Source organism: Aythya fuligula, chromosome 17 (genome assembly GCF_009819795.1).
Source record: "Aythya fuligula isolate bAytFul2 chromosome 17, bAytFul2.pri, whole genome shotgun sequence".
In the NCBI taxonomy this organism is placed as follows: Eukaryota; Metazoa; Chordata; class Aves; order Anseriformes; family Anatidae; genus Aythya; species Aythya fuligula.
Window position 1 is genome coordinate 4,074,831 of NC_045575.1, and position 19,260 is coordinate 4,094,090.

The 19,260-nt window shown below is 42.6% G+C and overlaps 1 protein-coding gene across 1 annotated transcript in view; it reads right to left on the reverse strand.

Moving 5' to 3' along the window:
• MORC2 (MORC family CW-type zinc finger 2) overlaps positions 1-14,157 on the reverse strand; it is a 37,847-nt gene extending 23,690 nt beyond the window's left edge. Inside the window, exons 1-5 of the mRNA XM_032199016.1 lie at positions 14,046-14,157; positions 8,112-8,165; positions 5,997-6,031; positions 5,426-5,494; positions 1,126-1,216 (exon numbers count right to left, since the gene is read on the reverse strand). Coding sequence (XP_032054907.1) covers positions 1,126-1,216; positions 5,426-5,494; positions 5,997-6,031; positions 8,112-8,165; positions 14,046-14,113 — 317 coding nt within the window. The 5' untranslated portion in view covers positions 14,114-14,157. The remainder of the gene's footprint in view (positions 1-1,125; positions 1,217-5,425; positions 5,495-5,996; positions 6,032-8,111; positions 8,166-14,045) is intronic.
• Between the last annotated feature and the right edge of the window lie 5,103 nt (positions 14,158-19,260).

The following is a 19,260-nucleotide window of genomic DNA, read 5'->3' on the forward strand; positions in this document are numbered from 1 at the left end:
CAATAAGACCTTCCTTCCCAATATTCTCTTTTATCCTATCAGCCAACTCCTCCAAAAACCCTTAATGGACAAAATTTTCATTTAATCTAAAGCTGGATCAGGGGTTCTGTCAGTTCATTTCTTTAGATTAGACCAATGTATTAGTAAACATCTTTTGCACATTTAGGCTTCGGTCTGCAATTCCCAGCTGCAATATAGTATGCCCCTCACTCAAGTTTAAGAACAGGCGAGAGTTCTGCCCTGGAAGAGCACAGGTAGGATCTATTCCTGCACTGAAGCCGGATTGATGATATTTCTAGAACCCTTTCAACCCTCCCTGCTTTCTGTTCTCCCCCAGATATCTATTGAATCACAGAGATTCCCCCACTAAGATGAACGTACATCAAGAAACCACATGGAGACCAGAAGCATAAAGGCAGAACAGACAGAGTAATCTATAAAAGTCCTTCAACTTTCTCAAACAGGTTTCACAGCTGTGAATGGTTTTTCTCTTTCATATCAAATCTGTTCCAATCAGCAAGATTTATTTCTGTTCATCTCTCACTTAAATCCCACCCCTCTCCTCATTCCTACCATCATTCCCCTTCATCTCTATGCAATTCATAGAATCATTGAATGGCCTAGGTTGGAAGGGACCTCAAGGATCATCTAGTTCCACTCCCCTGCCATAGGCAGGGATGCCACCCACTGATCAGGTTGCTCAGGACCACATCTAACCTGGTCTTGAACACCTCTGGGGATGGTGCATCTGGGAAACTTGTTCCAGTGCCTCACCACCAGACAACCTTCCTAGAGAAAGGCTGCAGCACTATTTTGCTTTGATTTTACTATTTGTCTGATATTGACATATTAAGATGTTTTATTTTTCCTGCTCTTTCATTTTTCCAGCTGATCCATATCCCCTGAATCACTTAAATATAACGGAAAACACTGTCATCAGTTTGAACACACTTCTCTACTCATTCTGTCCACAGGGTTCCTGCATACCAAAACATCATATGTTTCTTTAGATTTCATCTCCAAGTGTTTTTCTGGTAAAAAAGATACACACCTCCAAGCAAAAAATACATTTGCTATCTCATCTCTAACCTCCATAATCTCACGACGCTGGCTTTTAATACCTACGATTTCAAGCCGTTCCCATACTGCCCAATTTGAGTTGACTCCGGAGATCGCTTGGCTGATTTGCCAAATTGAATAACACTGGCAGCTTCATCTGGAACGAGAGACAGGTAGCAAATCCAAAGTTTGTTTTAATATACACAGAAGCGCATCTTACAATGATGAATAAGTTTGTATTTAAATAGCACAGAAGGACTGCTGCATGGAAGAGGCCTGGAGTCCAAGCCAAGGTCTCACCCTGAAGCTCTGCCATCCAGCCCTGTAAGAACTACACTGGTCAATGACACTAGCATCAGAAGTTTTGTACAGATGCTGTTACGCTGACAAAAAGATTTTTAAGTTTCAGACTAGACCAGTACCCCATCTGAACTGGGTAAAGATGTTTTCTTTTTACAAAAAAGAAAAAAAAAAAAAAAAAAAGTCAACAAGATGATCTGTTGTGTTAATCACAATTCCCAATGTGCTCATAAATAAACCAAAATCCAACCCTGGGACAGTGCAGCTCTGGTTCTACTAACACCATAGATAAAAACCCGTGGTACTAGGGCATACGTCACTAATACAGAAAGGTCTTGAATTCAGGATAAACTGAGTACATTTTCTTTACGGAGCTGAGCTGAACACTACCACCAATTAATGCACTAGTAAGACAAAAACTATTTTTTTGCAGCAGATTCCTGGACAACTAACAGCAAGACAGCTGTATAAAAGCAGTACTAGCAACTACCACAGGAAGCCAGAGCATTTTATTAGCTCAGGACTAAACAAAAGGATATGATAGTTTCACAGATGAGAGAGTCTGTCATTTTTAGCTCAAGCCTTTCCATTGTTCAAGGTATAAAGCCTTTTAATATCATCCATAGGACAGAACAATTGTACTCCCTTCTGCCAAGAGATAGCAATCGTTTCACCATAGAATTTACTGGGAGAAATGCAATGCAATTCCAGAGATGAGGGAACATGAAGTGCCTTAACAGGAACAATCCTTCAAACAGGAAGGCTAACAACAATTACTGCCCTCAACGCACATACAAGCTGCAAGGGAGGAGGGGACAACTATTGCAAATACAAATTTTGACTGGATTGCAGTACTTCTTCCCTTTCCTCAGCCTCCTATGGTGTTTTCTTGCCAGCCAAAGCAAACATTAGAAGATTATCTCATATTTGGAGATGTGGATTTTATTGTTGTTATTATTGTGTTAGTTTTAAAGCCTAGTCAAACAGGGGTATAGGGGATATTCTAAGAAGAGATCATTACTGCCCCCTCTCCCCTTGCTGTACTAAAAGCTGTATCAACAGCTATTTTTGAGAACAAATTCAGAAGCCTAAAAAAGGAAAGGAGTAATTGCCTGGCGCATTTCCTCACTCAGACAAGGTGAACATATGGTTTATCATTCAGTGGTGGAGACCTAAAGCCACCCTAAAAAGGTGATTCTTCTTGGGAAGAGAAGGATAAACACTGCCCAGAAGAGGGGACTCCTGAAGGGTGAGGGAGCTTCTCTCTCTGCTACAGTTTGTCTTTGGGAGAGATTTAGTCTTTACACTCCTCCAAAAAAATCAAGGTATAAATTTATTTTTTTTCCCAAATTTTTAGTTAAGGCTCTACAGGGAGTTTCACTTACAACTATTTTAGTCACACTGTGTTCATTTTGTTGTGTCTCAGAGTTACTAGACTTTAAAAATAAACTCCCTGGCAACAAAAAGAGGGTTGACGTGATCTATGCCAAACAGACAAGAAGAAAAAAAAAAAAAACAAAAAACAATCTGAAGGAATTCAGTGAAGATGGCAGATTGATATTCTAAGCCCAAGAAAAGGAATCAGGTCCTGCACTTGGAGTACAACATCCCTATGCAATGCCACAGGCCCCTGGGGGGAAGAGTGGCTAGAAAGCTGCATGGTAGGAAGCAACCCGGAGGTATTGGTTGATAGCCAGGTGAATATGAGCCAGGAGTGTGCTCAGGTTGCAAAGAAGGCCAACAGCATCCTGGCCTGTATCAGAAATAGCATCACCAGAAGGACTATGGAAGTGATTGTCCCTCTGTACTCAGTTCTGGTGAGGCTGCACCTCAAATACTGTGTTGAGTTTTGGGCCCCTCACTACAAAAAGGACATTGAGGTGCTGGAGTGTGACCACAGAAGGGCAACAGAGCTGGTAAAGGGTCTAGAGAACACGTCTTGTGAGGAGTGGTTGAGGGAACTGAGACTAGAGAAAAAGTGGCTTGAGGAGACCTATCATTCTACAATTATCTCCAAGAAGGTTGTAGTAGGGTGGGTGTTGGCCTCTTCTTCCAAGCAAGAAGTGATGCGACAAGAGGAAATGGCCTCAAGTTGCACTAGGGGAGGTCAAGGTTGGATATTAGGAAAAATTTCTTCACTGAAAGTGTTGAAAGTGTTGAAGTGGCCTCTTCACTGGCAGTGCTAAGTAAAGATTTGTACTTATCTTTGAGGTGTTTTCCAACCTAGGCGTTTCTATGATTCTAAATTAAAAAAAATCCTAGTAAGAAACATCAAACAGCTGGGATATAGAACTGGGGGATAAAGCCGTTTATTTCTGGAGTGTTGCCCTCACCCAAGTCATTGACAAATACATTAAACAGCACTGGTTCCAGCACCCACCCCTGGGGGACTCCGCTGGATGCAGGACTCCCACTGACCACAGCTCTGCCTTGTTCCCCTCCTCGCAGCGCGTGCAGTCTGTGCACAGTGCATGTGTGCACGCAGAGTATCAAAGGGGTGTTCCTGGGTGTGCATCAGCTGCGTGCATGTGGCGTGCAAGATTTCCAGTCAACTTTTCAGTGGGACAGTGGAAAAGTGGGAAGAAGCTCAGATCTTTCATTACCTTAACAACTACAGATAAAAACCAACTATCTAAGGGAAATGACTGAGCACAGCTATTTATTGAGAAACCAGTTTCATACAAGTTCCTCAAGAGACCAAAGATTTATTCCAAAAATCCATCAACACAAGAGGAAACTTCAGTGAGCTAACAAGACTGTAGACACACTTACCCTTAGAGATATGCAGACCACTCTTCTGACACTGGTCCTCTAAGTGTCATTAACTACACACAAAAACATGTATGTGTGCCTTTAAACAAAGTGCCAGAATCCCAAATACATTTAAACATTGTTTTTCACCAAAGTATGTAAAACGAAAGCACTCTTGAGCTCCCAAACTTCAAAATATAGCTTAAGCTTACTAGAGCTGGGATAAAAAGCAAGTTAAAGACTCATTTGTTTCTATCATTTAATAATACAAATAGAGATTACTTCCTAAATTAGTTGTAATCCGTCAATCTACAATCGGTTTTTGAGTCATTAAAATCATGCAACACCTTGAGAGTCCAAACAGTAGGTTAAATTTCTCAAATCTAAGTATCCTCAGCAATGACACCACGGATAATATGAGAAATCTCAACCTGAGATGTGCAGCATAAGATCTAGAGTTTGGTTTTCTAATTGTCTCATATTTAGTAGTCCCCCATGAAAAAGCTAACCTTTTGAACCAGTGCTATGAGCTTTATATTTCCCTGCGGGATGCACTGCTTTTTAAAAATTATCTGTACCATAATGACACTGAATCCTCAAATATTTTGAAGGATTTTTGACTCTACAGCATAAGATAGGAAAACTGCAGTTTAAGTACAAATGTTGCCAAGCAGAGAGCTCCTCAAAGCAGGAGCTGCCATCTTCAAGATGCAAAGAAGGTGGTATGGATTAACAGTACTGTTCAATGATGCTAAAGCACTGCAAGAAGGCTTTACTTCTGCTAGATCCGACAGACATCAGTTCTTACGATGAGGCAGACTTGCATTTATTATATTCTTCTCATGCTCCTAAGAGTTTATATTGGCAAATATTGACCTCTACCAGTGATAATGATGAAAGAACAGAAAAATGCTTTCGAAGTCAAGTTTGAAGTTTTTGTCACGGCACACTTTCATACTGGAGACAAGATTAACTAATCGCCCTGCAGCCCCTAACATGCTCAGAAACCTTTTCCCTTTTCTGGCTACGTTATTCTCCCTCCAGCCCCAAGGCCAACTTTGGTATGCTGGAAAACTACAGACCAGGCTGACTCATCTCTATGATGCAGCACAACAATTTTCTTAATTTTACTGCAAACTGAAGAGGTGAAGAGTTTGATAAGTGATACTGCTTGAAAAAGACACTGAAGAGGCAGGAACACATACAGAACTAGGCACAGAACTTCCCTCTTTCAACAGGACCAAGCTGTTAATTCAGTTTCAGCCATAAAATGAAACCTCATCTTGAAAATATAAATGTAACTTGTGTCACTTACTTGAATCCATTCCAGTTCCATCATCCAAAAAACACAGCATGAATCCACCTCTCAGGTCTTCTCGCCGTTCTATGAGAGAAGAATTTTTCAATACTCCCATACAGAAATTCGAGCTTCATAAAATGGAATCAAACTAAACAGTGTTCACGAGAAAAGTAATGCAATAAACTGGACTTTCATAAACCTAATACGGCTATGGTCTAAAAAAGGCACCTTTTTTTTTTTTTTTTAAATAACAGAATGACTAATTTCTCCTACACTTTAACTTCTATGTAAATATATGCTACAACAACGGTGTATTGTAAAAGCGGGTTTCCTGAACACCCAGTACAAATTGCTGTTTACTTTGTTATCTAACCTCATCTGAAAACTGGTCTAGCAAACTTGCCTCAGTTACTTATAAAGTCACTATTTTTTGAAAGATAACAGACATCTGGGCACAGGACAAAAAGCAAAAGGCATAAACACCTTCACTCTCGTTCTACCAGGCGCAACACATTTGCAGCCTAAATCCAAGTTTTAACTTGCAACTTGGCTGATGACATGCAATGAAGCAGCAGGAGTGACTTACCAGTATAAATGTCTATTCTTGTGGCATCTGCATCTCTACAAAGCAATAAAAACGCAGTCAGGACTCAAATGTCAAATAGAAATGAAGCTAAAAGCCAGGCACATGCAATAGTTTCCAAGATGAACCAACGGCACAGACCAAAGTCCACAGAGGCATAGCAGACAGCACTAACGGACAAGTAAAACACACACTGTTCCAGTTTTTGCCTATTTGAACCCAAACTCAAACAAAAAACATTGTTACTATATGGAATTAAACCTAGTTACAGTGAATATCACTGACTTTTTAACCAGTCATGCTAAGGAAAAAAAGAAAGAAGCACACATTTCTGAGCTCCCTCTTGTATGCAATCAACACCTAAACTTTTTTGGTCAAGCTGCCTATGAAAAGCTTAGTAACTTCTGCAAAAAAACTCCATCCAAATACATTCACGTTTGTCATAGGAAACTGTCATTAAAAGATCATTTAATTAAAGGCATTCATATGCTCTATCCTCCTCTATATTGGAAAAAGTAGCACATACAGCACTGTTGCTGCCTTCTCACACCAATTTTTTATTTTATTTTTTGCCAAGTGCCATGTAGACCTTCACATATCTTTGGTTTACTGATCAGAAGAGTGTAGTTGTGCTAGTGCAATAAATCCCTACTTCCTAAATGCCAAGTCACCTTGTTTCATAGCTGTATCTCTAGTCGAGTAAAACTACTTTTCCCAGAAGGCTAACAGTGTATAAGCACAGCTCCTCCTCTAGGAAAACAGAGATAAGGAGTTTGAAAATAAAAAAAAGCCTCAGTCTAAAGTAAGCTACATTATGTTGTAGAAAAAGTGAAAACAGCAACAGCTGCTGATCTGAGTTAAAACGCGGTTCAATACATAGGCGTACAGTCCTGGCTAGCTTCCTACAAAGACTTTTTCCAACAAATAAATTTTTCAGTTCAGCTCCTTACACTACTAACTGCATAGTGTGACGATTCATGCTCGAGAGAAAATAATCTCAAAATATTTTCACAGTATCACATTATAATATTTGATGAAGCTGAAGGAATAAATATGCAAGGCTTGGTACGCCGATATAGACTGCAGTATGAGAAATGTGGCCTAAAACCTCTAATTTCCAAGTACCAAGTCTCTCAATTATCACAATTGCTCTACTTGTTCTTGCTCTATTTTTCAACATCCCACTTCTGATTTCATTTTCATCCTATCACTATCAGGAGCGAAAAATTATTGAAGGATCTTAAAGTCACAACTCCAGTAATCACTATTTTACCAATTTCTCTAAACAAAAAGGAAGAGTTACTTTTTCCTTAAATTATTTCCCTTTAAAAAAAAAGTGTTCTCACAATTTCCCCTCTAATTTTAGTTATTCTGTGATTCAAACTTACCTTGTTGGGAATACTACTTTGTTTTTTAGGGGTTGAATGTGGCAGTATAAGAGGACCAACTGAAACACACTGTGTTTAGTTTTGGGACCCTCACTACAAAAAAAAAAATAAAAATTGAGGCTCTGGAACATGTTCAGAGAAGGGCTACAGAGCTGGTGAAGGGCCTGGAAGACAAGCCCTATGAGGAACAGCTGAGGGAAATGGGGTGGTTTTGTCTGGAGAAGAGGAGGCTCAGGGGAGACCTCACTGCTCTCTGCAACTACTTGAAAGGAAGCTGTAGGGATCTGGGGGTCAGCCTCTTCTTGCAGGTAACCAGTGATAGGACAAGAGGGAATGGCCTCAAGTTGCACCAGGGGAGGTTCAGGTTGTAAAATAGGAGACATTTCTTCTCAGAGAGTGGTCAGGCATAGGAATGGGTTGCCCCAGGAAGTGGTGGCATCACTGTCCCTGGGGGTGCTTAAGGAAAGGTTGGACGTGGTACTCAGGGACACGCTTTAGTGGGTGACAGTAGTAGTAGGGTGATGATTAGACCAGATGATCTTGTCTTTTCCAACCTTAATGGTTTACATAATCTGCTATTGATATTTACACTAAACCATGATGAGGTTTTCTATTTTTGTTTTTCTTGAAGTCTACTAGAAATGAAAATTGCTCAAGATCTCCTAAACAGACAGACTAATTAAATCTTTACTGAATCTCCCTTGGGAATTAGGCAGTCTCAGAAACATACCTGGCATTATCCACAAGTTCAGCAAGGGCACCAAATAAGAACTCATGGGTAGTTCTGCAACAAAACAGAATCAGCAGGGTTACACTGACACGGAAGAGAGACCTTGAATAAACTCAAATCTAAAACATATTTTAAACAAGTCAAATTGTATGTCTACAATACCAATGCCTGTTACTGACACAAGGCTAAAAATTAGTGTTTTACTATCTGCTGGGAGCAGAAGCTCAGCAGAGATGCCCAATGGAGTCCATTTCAGCAAACCTGATTCTCTTTATGTTCTGAAAAACATCGCGTGATAAATGCAACCATTCCTAACAGACATAACAGAGAAAGTTATTGACCTGTGAAGGAGTTACTGCCTATGAATGAGACAACAATTCATAAATCCTCAATTATTCACCACATTGCCAAGTCTCTTTGTGGCAACTAAACACTGTCTGTATGTAAAATATGGACAGATTTATATTACGCATAAGATCCACCTCTACCATGCACATATTCACATAGCAAAAGTTATTTCTAACATGAAGAAATTTCCAGATCCTGCTAGACCTCCAATAGATGCAGCTGCTCCTAGTTCAGAAAAAGACAGTCTTCTGCTACCACTGTACCACACCACCTTCCAAACTCGATGCTAAAATCATCCAGACAGCTGCCGCTAGCACAGTCATGAACGCTGTGTTTAGCTTCTCGCCTTTGAACTACCACGTTTTATACGCAGCACCCATAAAAAGGCTTTAGTTATGCACCTTAACCTTGATAAAAACAAAACACAAAACATGGTAAGGAAACAGTAAAGCTAGTAAAGTGATTCCAATATGTTGCCCGCAACATTAATGCAGTATCTCCACTGAAGGCCCTTGATGCACTTTATGCATTTTCAAAATCCAACAATTATTTCATATGTAGATGAGATGTATCTACCCTTATCTATTAACTGCAGCTACAATACCTGGAGAAACAGTTGATCTTGCTGAACCAAATAATTTAATCTACCCAAGAAGGATTTATGCAGTTTATTTTTCCTCTAGGATGGCTGATGAAGAGACTGAGTCCTCAGAAGATGTTTTTTATCTACGTATTTCAGTTTGCATGAAACCTCTTCACATACAACCTGTTTTCACTACTACACAAAAATGCCAAATTATACCTAAAATCAGACTATCATACTGGTCAGAAAGTTGCATCAGAAGCTCAGACCTGGTACTCCTTCATTTGAGCAGGATTTCCCGTGCACATACATGTACTTCAAGTGCTCCCTATCATTTAGTTTAACTCTACAAATCAACATCCCAGAAACGCATTTAAAAATTAGCCTGTATCAGGGAAAAACCACAAACAAATGGATTCTGTAGCACTAGTAACTACGCTTTGTAAATATCTTTCAGTCTACAATTTAAAGAACACTTAACATCAAGGAAAAATGTTCACAGGGATTTCCAAAGAAAGATATTGGAACAAAATAGCTGAAGAAATATCAGAGGATAAGAAAGGCGAGAGAAAACATTGTTTCTAAGTAGCATGACACCATACCCAACTGAAAACACCTACCAAAAATGGAATCTCTCCTGCTGACCAAGAAAAGCGTAACCTTGCTACAAGCAAGCGAAATCAATTCAAGCTATTTACCACTAACAAAAATATATATACACCATAATATACTTAATGCAAGGCAATTAATCTCAACACTAAGACTTCTGAAATGTCCCAAATTATCTTGTCAATATCTAACTGAAGTCACACGTAGTGCTTGGCCTAACAAAAACCATGATCTCGCCTTACAACCAAGTGTGCCTAAAATACCTAATGTACATCATTATCAACTGGTAGCAATCCTCTCCCCATCCTCCGGGTTAAAAAAAAAAAAAAAAAAAAAAAGGCTATTTTATTGCAACATAAGTGTCAAAAACATACTGTTTTTGAACTGTTGGTTCCTTATCCAAGGATAAGCTGTTGGTAAAATTGAGGCTGTACAAGCTTGTACATAACCTGGACATACTTAACTGTAAGCTACATCATCATCATCGGAGGCAATACCAACATCAAAGCACGAGAAATACAACTATTACGGATCATAAGACTGCTTAAATGAAACATGGGGAGTCAGGAAGAAAGCATTATAAAAATCTGCAGCCTCAGTGAAAACTTGGCATATGTGGGTTGACTTTGAACCCTCTTACAACTTCTACCTTTCATTCAAGGCAGCTCCATCCATGCAGGAGGCGAAACTGGGCAAGGAAGAACAGAACACGGACATCTAAGGCTGCCAGTATATCTATTCAAATACGGGTTACAAAAGTCAAGTCAGGCAACTCCATAGAACGTGACCAATTTCAAGCACGTCTACAAACCATTCAGAGTAGCATACCAAGGGGTGGGAAGGAAAAAAGAAAGAGGCAGCTTATGTTCTGAGTTCAAGAATGATTCCTGTTTGAACCCAGCTGGACTTCCAATCCTACATAGTCAGACAAGTACCTAATAACTAATGAAAGATGTAAGACTTTATGTTTGTGCTGAAGGAGGCCACATCTGGGAAAATATTTAAGTTGGAAGTTTGGCATCAGTGTCAGAAACAAGAGCTATCCTCTTGTTACTGCATTGTTTCAAGCCAAAATACAGAATATCCACAAGAAGAAATGTGAGGGCTTGACAGCTGGGGAGATATTGTTTGTCTATTACTCGTATTCCTCAAGTCCACCGTTCAGTTATTCTGAAATCTTCTCATCTAAGTGAGCTTCTACTCAAGCTGTGTTTAACAGGGGAATTCTGGTTACAGAAAAAAAACCCTCAAGTTCAATCACAAGTTAACTCTTTCTATACAACACTGTTTGAAGACAATTTCTGCTCTTCAGATTTTAACAAGCTCCTTCAATCGTGCATTACAAATATTCAAAATATACAAAAAAAAGTTGGCTGAGATGAGATGCATTTTTGTTATCATCTCAATGAATAGCCCTGGAAGCATTTTAAAGTGGCAGCATCTCGTTTTCAAGGAAAAAATCCCAATCATTGTTAAGACAGGTAGGTAGCTTTGGGAAGTCACCCTAAAGACCATTGTCCTGGTTTCAGTTAGGACAGAGTTAATGTTCTTCCTAGTAGCTGGTACGATGCTATTTTTTGGCTTAGGATGAAAAGAGTGCTGATAACACCCTGATGTTTTGGTTGTTGCTGAGCAGCGCTTACGCAGAGCCAAGGACGTTTCAGCTCCTCACTCTGTCCTGCCAGCGGGGAGGCTGGGGGTACAGCAAGAGCTGGGAGGGGACAGACCCAGGAAAGCTGACCCAAACTAGCCAAAGGGGTATTTAATACCATCTGGGGTCATGCCAAACAAGATGTGGCTAGCTGGGGTGGGGGGGGCTGGCTGCTCAGGGTTAGGCTAGGCATCGGTCAGCGGGTGGTGAGCAATTGCATTGTGCATCACTTGTTTTGTTAGTAGTAGTGCTATTGTTAGTAGTAGTACTATTATCATCATTATTGTTGTTATTATTGTTATTTTTCTGTCTTAATAAGCTGTCTTTATCTCAACTGATGGGCTTCACTTTCCCGTTTCTCTCCCCCATCCCAGAGACGGAACAGGGAGAGTGAGCGAACGGTTGTGTGGTGTTTAGCTGCCGGCCAGGTTAAAACCACAACAACCATGCACTGGTAATTTTCATGTGCTTATGCTCTCAGGCTTTCATTACAGCATAATGATATTATAGCATAATATACAGGAACTTTCACATAGCTCAATTATTCAAGTTCCATAAAAGCACTTGGGATAACATCAGTGTTATTTGAGAAATAAATAAAAAAGCAACTGAAATGCTTCAGGTACATCCTGTCAAATTTGCCATGAGGCATGGAAGCATTATGAAAGCATTCAAAATATCAGCTGTAAGTCCTCAAGTTTTCAGGAGCCAGTTTATCTGGTCCTCAAAGCACTTCGGAGCATACCCTTAGATATATCACAACTTATCTCTCCTTCAAAGAGCCTAAAAAAGGAGCAAATACAAGTCATGGTTTCCTTCTGCTGCTCAACACTGAGGGCTGACTTTAAACTACAACTTAAAGAAATTCTACCTCCACATTATGAAACCTCTTTTGACACTGAAGCGCAATTTGAGATGGTATGGTTTTCCTCAGAGAGCAACAATAGTCTGAAAGACAAGCCTGCATCATCAGAAAACCTATGCTGTTCTCAGGTTGTTGTATGGTGGGTTGGTTGTTTTTGTTGGTTGGCTTGTTGGGTAAAGATAGAAGTTGTTTATTTGCTGTTTGTTTGGTTTTGATTTTAAAAAGTATTTCCATTCTTTTTCACTGCTCTTCGTAGGGAAGTATTGGCTTATGCCCTAATCCCCACGATCTCAGAAGGCTTTTCGCTCACAGTGGATGACAAGCCCTGGCTTTGGCTTATTCATGATCGATAGCCTCCAGCTCCTCCTAACAATTTTATAACGCAGCATACTACAAGGACACCAGCAGCGTATGCAGGACAAGAAGTATAGTGGCAATACTAAATAACTTCATTACTTTAGGGCAGGAACAACACCTTCAGTCTTTTCTGTGGCACAGACTTCATCTTCTTATGAAACAGCCAGAATCCTGTTGTCCTACAGGCAAGTACAAGCCACCACCAGGGCAATGTCGTAGTTTTCTAATATGTATGAACATATATATGCCTTCCACAACCAGACATGAGAATTTCACAAGGCAGCACAAGGAACTTGACTCAATGTTGTCTTATCTTCAGGCACCAGACTGCTTGCTTTACGTGCAACTGCTACAGGCCAAACCAGAGAACAAAGCCACTGGACATGGAACCAAGGGTGACATCTGGCTGTTACCATCTTACTCTTTTGTGCAGAACCCCTTACTTTCCTTATAGCAAGAAGAATTTGATGATGTTCTTAGCACATGTGAAATTTGTCTGAGTAGTTCCTCTTGTAGCCATATCTTGCATCACCAGCACAGTCAGATCTGCTTCAAAAATAAAGCTGGCCGGTTTTGTGCATTAGTAGTCCTTAGACTGCTGCAGACCACTGAGGTCCCTCGTTCTAAGCTTGCCTTTGTACATTGAAAGTAGCATGCAAGGGATGAGGTGGCACTTGGTATCTTCTGATGGTAACGTTCAGAGTCAACTCTTCCACAAAATGTTAGAAGACAACCTGACGCTGGTCTTCAGTTGATCAAAATGAAGAGATGCCAAGTGTTTCTTCATGTTTCTTCTTCAAGACGGTTTGGCCATGGTAAGCTCCTTCCTTAAACTCTTCTGTTCATGACACAGCAATATTACTGTGTTTTGTTGTTTCGTTTTTTCCAGGCATGTCTCAGGTGGACGCTTAGCCATGTTAAGCACCCGTTCCCAGCGGCACTTCTCATTTCCTAGCCATCCATTCCGAAATAATCAATTTTAAAGCAGGTGAAGTTTTGTCTCTTCCCTGGAGATTTTGTATTGCGGACTTTACAGCGAAAACAGCTGCAGTTCCTTCACGAAGCCTATCCGAAGATTCTCATCATTAGAAACATACCTCTACGAGACATCCAGGCGCGGACGAAACCAGCCAACAGCCGCCTGAAACCCGAGGCTTCTCCTGAGGGAGACGGCAGCAGAAGCCAGGCGGGCCCAGCAGCTGCTCCCTGCGTCCCCCCATCACGCATCCTTCCTCGGGACCTCCGCCGTCCAGATACCACCTCGGTGCCAAGCCTGGGGGGCTCTGCTTCGGGGGTGAAGTTTGTTCACGAAGCTCCCCCCGGGCTCCACACTTACCTGCCCCGGGGCTCCGCGGCGCTGCCAGCCCTTCCCCACCGCCCTACCGCGCTGCTGGGCCCCGCTCCTGCCTTTTTTTTTTTTTTTTTTTTTTTTTTTTTTTGCCTTTCTGCCCCACCGCGACGGCGGCAGCTGCGGGTGGTGGCTGCAAAGAGACAGACAGAGCCAAGGCAGGCGGTACTCACGAGTTGGTGTGCAGGTACTCGAAGGTGAGCTGCGCCCGGTTCAGGCTGCTGTAACTGACACACGACATGGCGGCGGCCCGCGTGCGCGCCCTCGAGGCCGCCTCCTCCTCCTCCTCCTCCTCCTCCTTATCCACCACCCCCCTCCTCCTCCTCCTCTTCCTCCACACACAACCCCAGTCACCGCCCTCGCCGTGAGGCCGCCACCATAACGCGCAGATCCCCCTGTGCTGCCGAGGAAGCCGCTCCCCTTCCCTTCCCTTCCCTTCCTTTTCCCTTCCTTTTCCCTTTCTCCTTCCCCTTCCTTCCCCTCACAGCCCCCGCGGCCCAGCTCCCGCTTTGTCTCCGCCACCGTCACGCCCGCAGCCCCCCCCTCCTCCGCCCCGTAACCCCGCAAAAGGCGGAGCCGTCCCCGTTCCCCGCCCGTTAGGGCCGGGCTGCAGCCGCCTGACGGAGGAGCCATGGCGGGGGCCGCCTGACGGGAGGCCTCGGCCGGGGAGAGGAGGAGGAGGAGGAGGCGGCCGGTGGGGTCTGTGGGGGGGGCTCGCGGGTGACGGGACTCGCGGCGACCCCACCGGGGACAAAAAATTGAGGGGAAAAATCAACGGAAACGGGGCCAGCGGCGGCCTCACGGCTGGCACGGAGCGGGAGGAGCCGCCCCCGAAGCGGGCCCGGGGACCGGCGGCTTCTCCTTTAGGGTGACACCGCGACTGGGTTTGCCTGCTGGGGGCTGCTGAATGCTTGGGGAGGCGTTAAGGAGAAGCAGCTGGATGTCTCCACGCTTCTTAAAATATCTTAATAGGGAGGGTATGTAAGCTCGCAAACGGTCTTGTCGCGTTCCTGCGCCTGCGGTTCGTCTGAGCTGAAGCGGCAGAGCGAAGCTGCGCTGCCTTCCTTCTGTCCTACCTCTCGAAATCGCAGGCACCGAGAATGCTGAAGGCCTGAATTGCACTGCTGAATGCTTGGGAAAACGTGCCGAATGCTTTGGAAATGGACTCTGAAACGGGACGGCTGCAGCTGTGTCTTGGATACTAGGAATCCGGGCAATCCAAAGGTCCCAAACTGGAAGGAATTCAGCCTGCAGAAACTGAGGTGGAGCGAACTGCATTGGAACAAGGCACAGAAAAGTTAGATCTAATTATCTATTAAGCTTCAAAGGTGAATGGCTAAGATGTTTGTGTTGCTTGCCTCCCATTTTGTTTTGTAACACCTTCTGGGATGTGTTTTTGTGTACGGTGTGTCCCCAGACACATCTCCAGGCCAGAGCTGACGATTCTGCAGCTTTTACTTGAGAACTTTGCTTCCCGGCATGGGATTTAGTTCTATTCATCCTCAACTCAATCAGCACAAATCTAAATATTCCTTCCAGTGCACGAGTCCTGTTATTGCTGCTGAAGCAGAGTGCTCTCTGTATGCATGTGTAGAGTGACTTTTTGATGACTGCATACGTATGTGCAGTAATTCTTTCAGGCCTTCTCTTTGAAAAGCTATGCGTGGCAGAACATCTGAGCTGCATGAATGCATTAGGAAAATTATTGGCAGTAACAGTGTTTAGGTGTCTGAAGGTTTATGACAAATACCTGCTTGGGTCTTTTAAAGATTGTAGCATTATCTATCGCACTCAGCTTTCATTGCATCATATTGCACTAAATATGAAAAGCAGATAGTCAAAAGCAATGCAAACCCAATCAACATGAGAGCAAAGTAGATATCCAAATACATGTCACTAAGGAACACGAATCTAAAACTTGTGTGTCCTGTCCGCCCTGCCCTGTTCGGTGCTCAGGATATCCCCTCTTTTCCTAACAGGAACTTTGTGGCAGTCTCATCATCTTATGTTTGGGGAAGAACAACATTCCTTTCCTGGCAACAGAGAGTTTAACAGCTTCAAGAAAGTACGGTGTCAGTCTGCAACAGTGCAGTTGGATGCCTTACTTGATGCTGCTATGGAATCCCAGGACTGGGTTGGATGCTAGTCCTTCGCACCTGGCCTATGGGAGAAGACCGGCACATTGCAGTTCCATTTTATTTCATCAGTCCTCAGCAGGAAATTACTCTTTTCCATCCCACCAATTGGTGGTGTTGACTTCCAAGTCATTTTCATTTTCTCCAACAAAAAAGAAATAAAAAACTCATTTTTACTTTTTCTGTAGCTGCTCCGAAGTAGATTTCAGATATGTTTCTGTCTTCTGCTCTTTGGCTTCTCTTGCCGAAGTCTATAAAGGATTATATTGTTGTTCATTAGCCCTCTGAGCTGCCAGACATCCAAGCAAGAATTAAATTACCTTTGGCAAAACAACACTGGATCACACCACAGCTCTGATTTGGCCACAACATAGCTATTCTTTGATGGGCAGCCTTTCTGACAGTGAATGGAGAGGTGATGCGCTCTTTTTGCCTGTGTGCCACTGCTGCAAACTGCTCAGTTCCTTTGCTTGTGAAATGGAAGTCTTCCCATTGCAAATTCACTTACATCCTTTTCTGGGCATGACTTTTATCTCAGGAACTGTCTCTCCAAACTGTTAGTAGTTCTAGGTCTCTCTGTTACATTAGTTTTGGCAAACACTTTTCCTTTTTTTTTTTTTTCCATCTGCCATCAGCACCATTTTCTTGAGTTCCTGTTCAGCATATGGGTGCATCTGCAGACATCTTACCCCAGCAGGCAGAACAAATCTGGCATCTTCCATTGCTTCCTTTTCCACAGATGTGACAAAATCATCCACCCCCTCACTTTTGAGGGGCTATTCAGTTGCAGTAGAAAGCAACAGCTTGCTGTGATGCACACGACTAGCCTGATAAATGACCTATGGAATGGTGGCTCCTCCAGCCAGTGTAGGCTGGGGCGTGAGGCAAACCGTCCTGCTCTTCTTTAACTTGTATTTGAGTTTCTCACACAAAGCTAAATGTGGACATCTCAGTCTGTACAACTTTCCTACTCTGAAGTAATCCCTGAATCCCCTTGGGAAACTAGTCTTTTGAACCCACACTGGTCAAAAGTTGTGTTCCTGGGTTCAGTGAGAGTTCCCACGGAATCATGCATAGTGTTTGTTCCTTACTCTGGTGCAGGATTTCCAAAGCATCTTCCTGTTAGCCTGGGTTGTAGCCAGAGGTACTTGGCTATGTTCAACAACAGCTCTGTTGTGTGGCCCCTGTTCTGAAAAGTGGAGGTAACTGCTTGTAATACCTGCACAGGCCTTGAATCAACAGATTTGTCTTCTCTAGTTTTTGAGAAACTTGACTTACAAGCCAGTACCCCAGGAGTGAGTTGCTGTAGTGGTGAGTACTATGGCCTGCACCAGACAAGTGCCATGAGGGCAACAAAGCATCTTTCCCACACTTATTTGAAGTTTCCAAAGCTAGTTAGTGGCTTTATTCTGTGTGTATGGACACAAAGAAACATAAACTTTTGCACTATATAAATGTGTTTTTCCCTGTTGGAGTAGTACCTGCAGTGATTGTACTGGAAAATAAACCTGGGAACCTCACCAGTGATCCTCAGTGGCTTACTAGCCCTTCCTTTATCTTTCCTTTCTCTGGAAAGAAAAATCAGCATCTAGCACTGTCTCTGTGTGCGAAGTCCTCTGTATACATTGTGACAAAAGCTGCTGAAGTTCTGGTCCATGTTGTTTTTGCACTTTCAGTGTACTTCTCAAGAAGTTCATCTGCCATTACAGAACACAATAACCTAACTTGCATGGATCCTGTTTCTATTGCCCTGAATTTGTAAAAGGAATTTAAAAAATCTTACCTTAATGGGTTGTGAAACATCTTGTGGACTCGCAGCTTTTTGTTCTTTTGTGCTTTGAGGCACAGTGGCTCCGCTCCATGAGCTCCATGATTCACCCTGATTACCTTCTGTTACAGATGGAAATTCTCCCTGCCATGAAATGTGCTGCTCTCAAAACAGGATAAGATATTCTTCTTTAAATGGAGCGTGATTGTCTCATTCAAAGAGAGGAGCAACATTATTCAAACCATTCTGACTTTGCCTGGGCATGAGTTAAATCTCAGGATCAATCTAAGACAATGCAAGAATGCAAGCCATGAAGTCAGGAATTTAGATAAAAACAAGTGTCTTATCTCTAGTTGTTTCTCTTAGCAAGGAATTCTGCCTTATGTGATCTGGAGTGGACACACTTCTTGTATTCATAATAACATTTGTCTCGTCTCTCTGTTGTTCGAGTCAAGTAGCAGAACAATTGGCTGACTAATTCAAAGTAGACATGGAGTGACACCTCTCTTCGTGGAAGACTCTTTTTCTCATTTGTGGGGAGACATAGCTCCTGGCTTTCTCCTTTCTGGAACAGTCATTTAATGAGTAGTCAGCGAGTCAGTCCTTATAAGACACGGAGACCAAGATGTTCAGATGCATCTACCTAAACGTGTATGGGAGGCACTGAAGTCCAACAACCTTTTCCATAGTGCCAAATGTCAGCCTCGTGCTTGCCTGTCTCATGGGGAAGTCACCCCATGGATTTAAATTAATTATTTCAATCTAGATGCTATTCTCAATAAGACACTGGCTGTCAGAAGTGACTTCGTAAATTAGTTTGCGGAAGAATGGGAAGGGAAGGAATAGATGAGAACAAGGAGACGTCCTGAAGGAAGAACCAGGAAATTGTCAGCAGAATGTCTGGATGTTGAGGATCCTCCTGCACCAGTCAGGATTCCCCAATCCTCAGTCTATCTTTCCCTAACGAACTAAGCAAAGGAAGGAATTAACAGACAAGAAAAAAAAATCACAAAATGTCAGTATACCACCTCTTCACCACCTTGGGCTTAAACCAGAAAACGTTCTGTGCCTTTTTGAGAATGATGTACAGAAGAGCCCACGAAAAGCTAGTAGATGTGGAACAGCACTGGAGTCTTAAAAGAATTTAGCTGACAAACTTGGAAGGGTTATGAATGGCATGCACTGATCGGAGATTTACAGTTTGGCCAAGTTGCATGGTTTCCCCCAGGAATGATGCGAAGGGTCCAAGCCTGAAGGCTTCTTTCCTTCTAAACTGATTGCATGACATTTTAGTGGCCTCTACCACGATGGGGGAAGGCTTGCGGGCTTCTTAACAACATGACTAATGAGCAGAATTTATTTTGTTCATGAATATGTTTTCCTATCTCATTATTTGAAAAGTGTGTACTGTGTTATCTGTTCAGTTCAGTGTTTTCTTAAACCAGCCCCATGGACGTGTCTAACACGAACAGCTCAAATTATTTC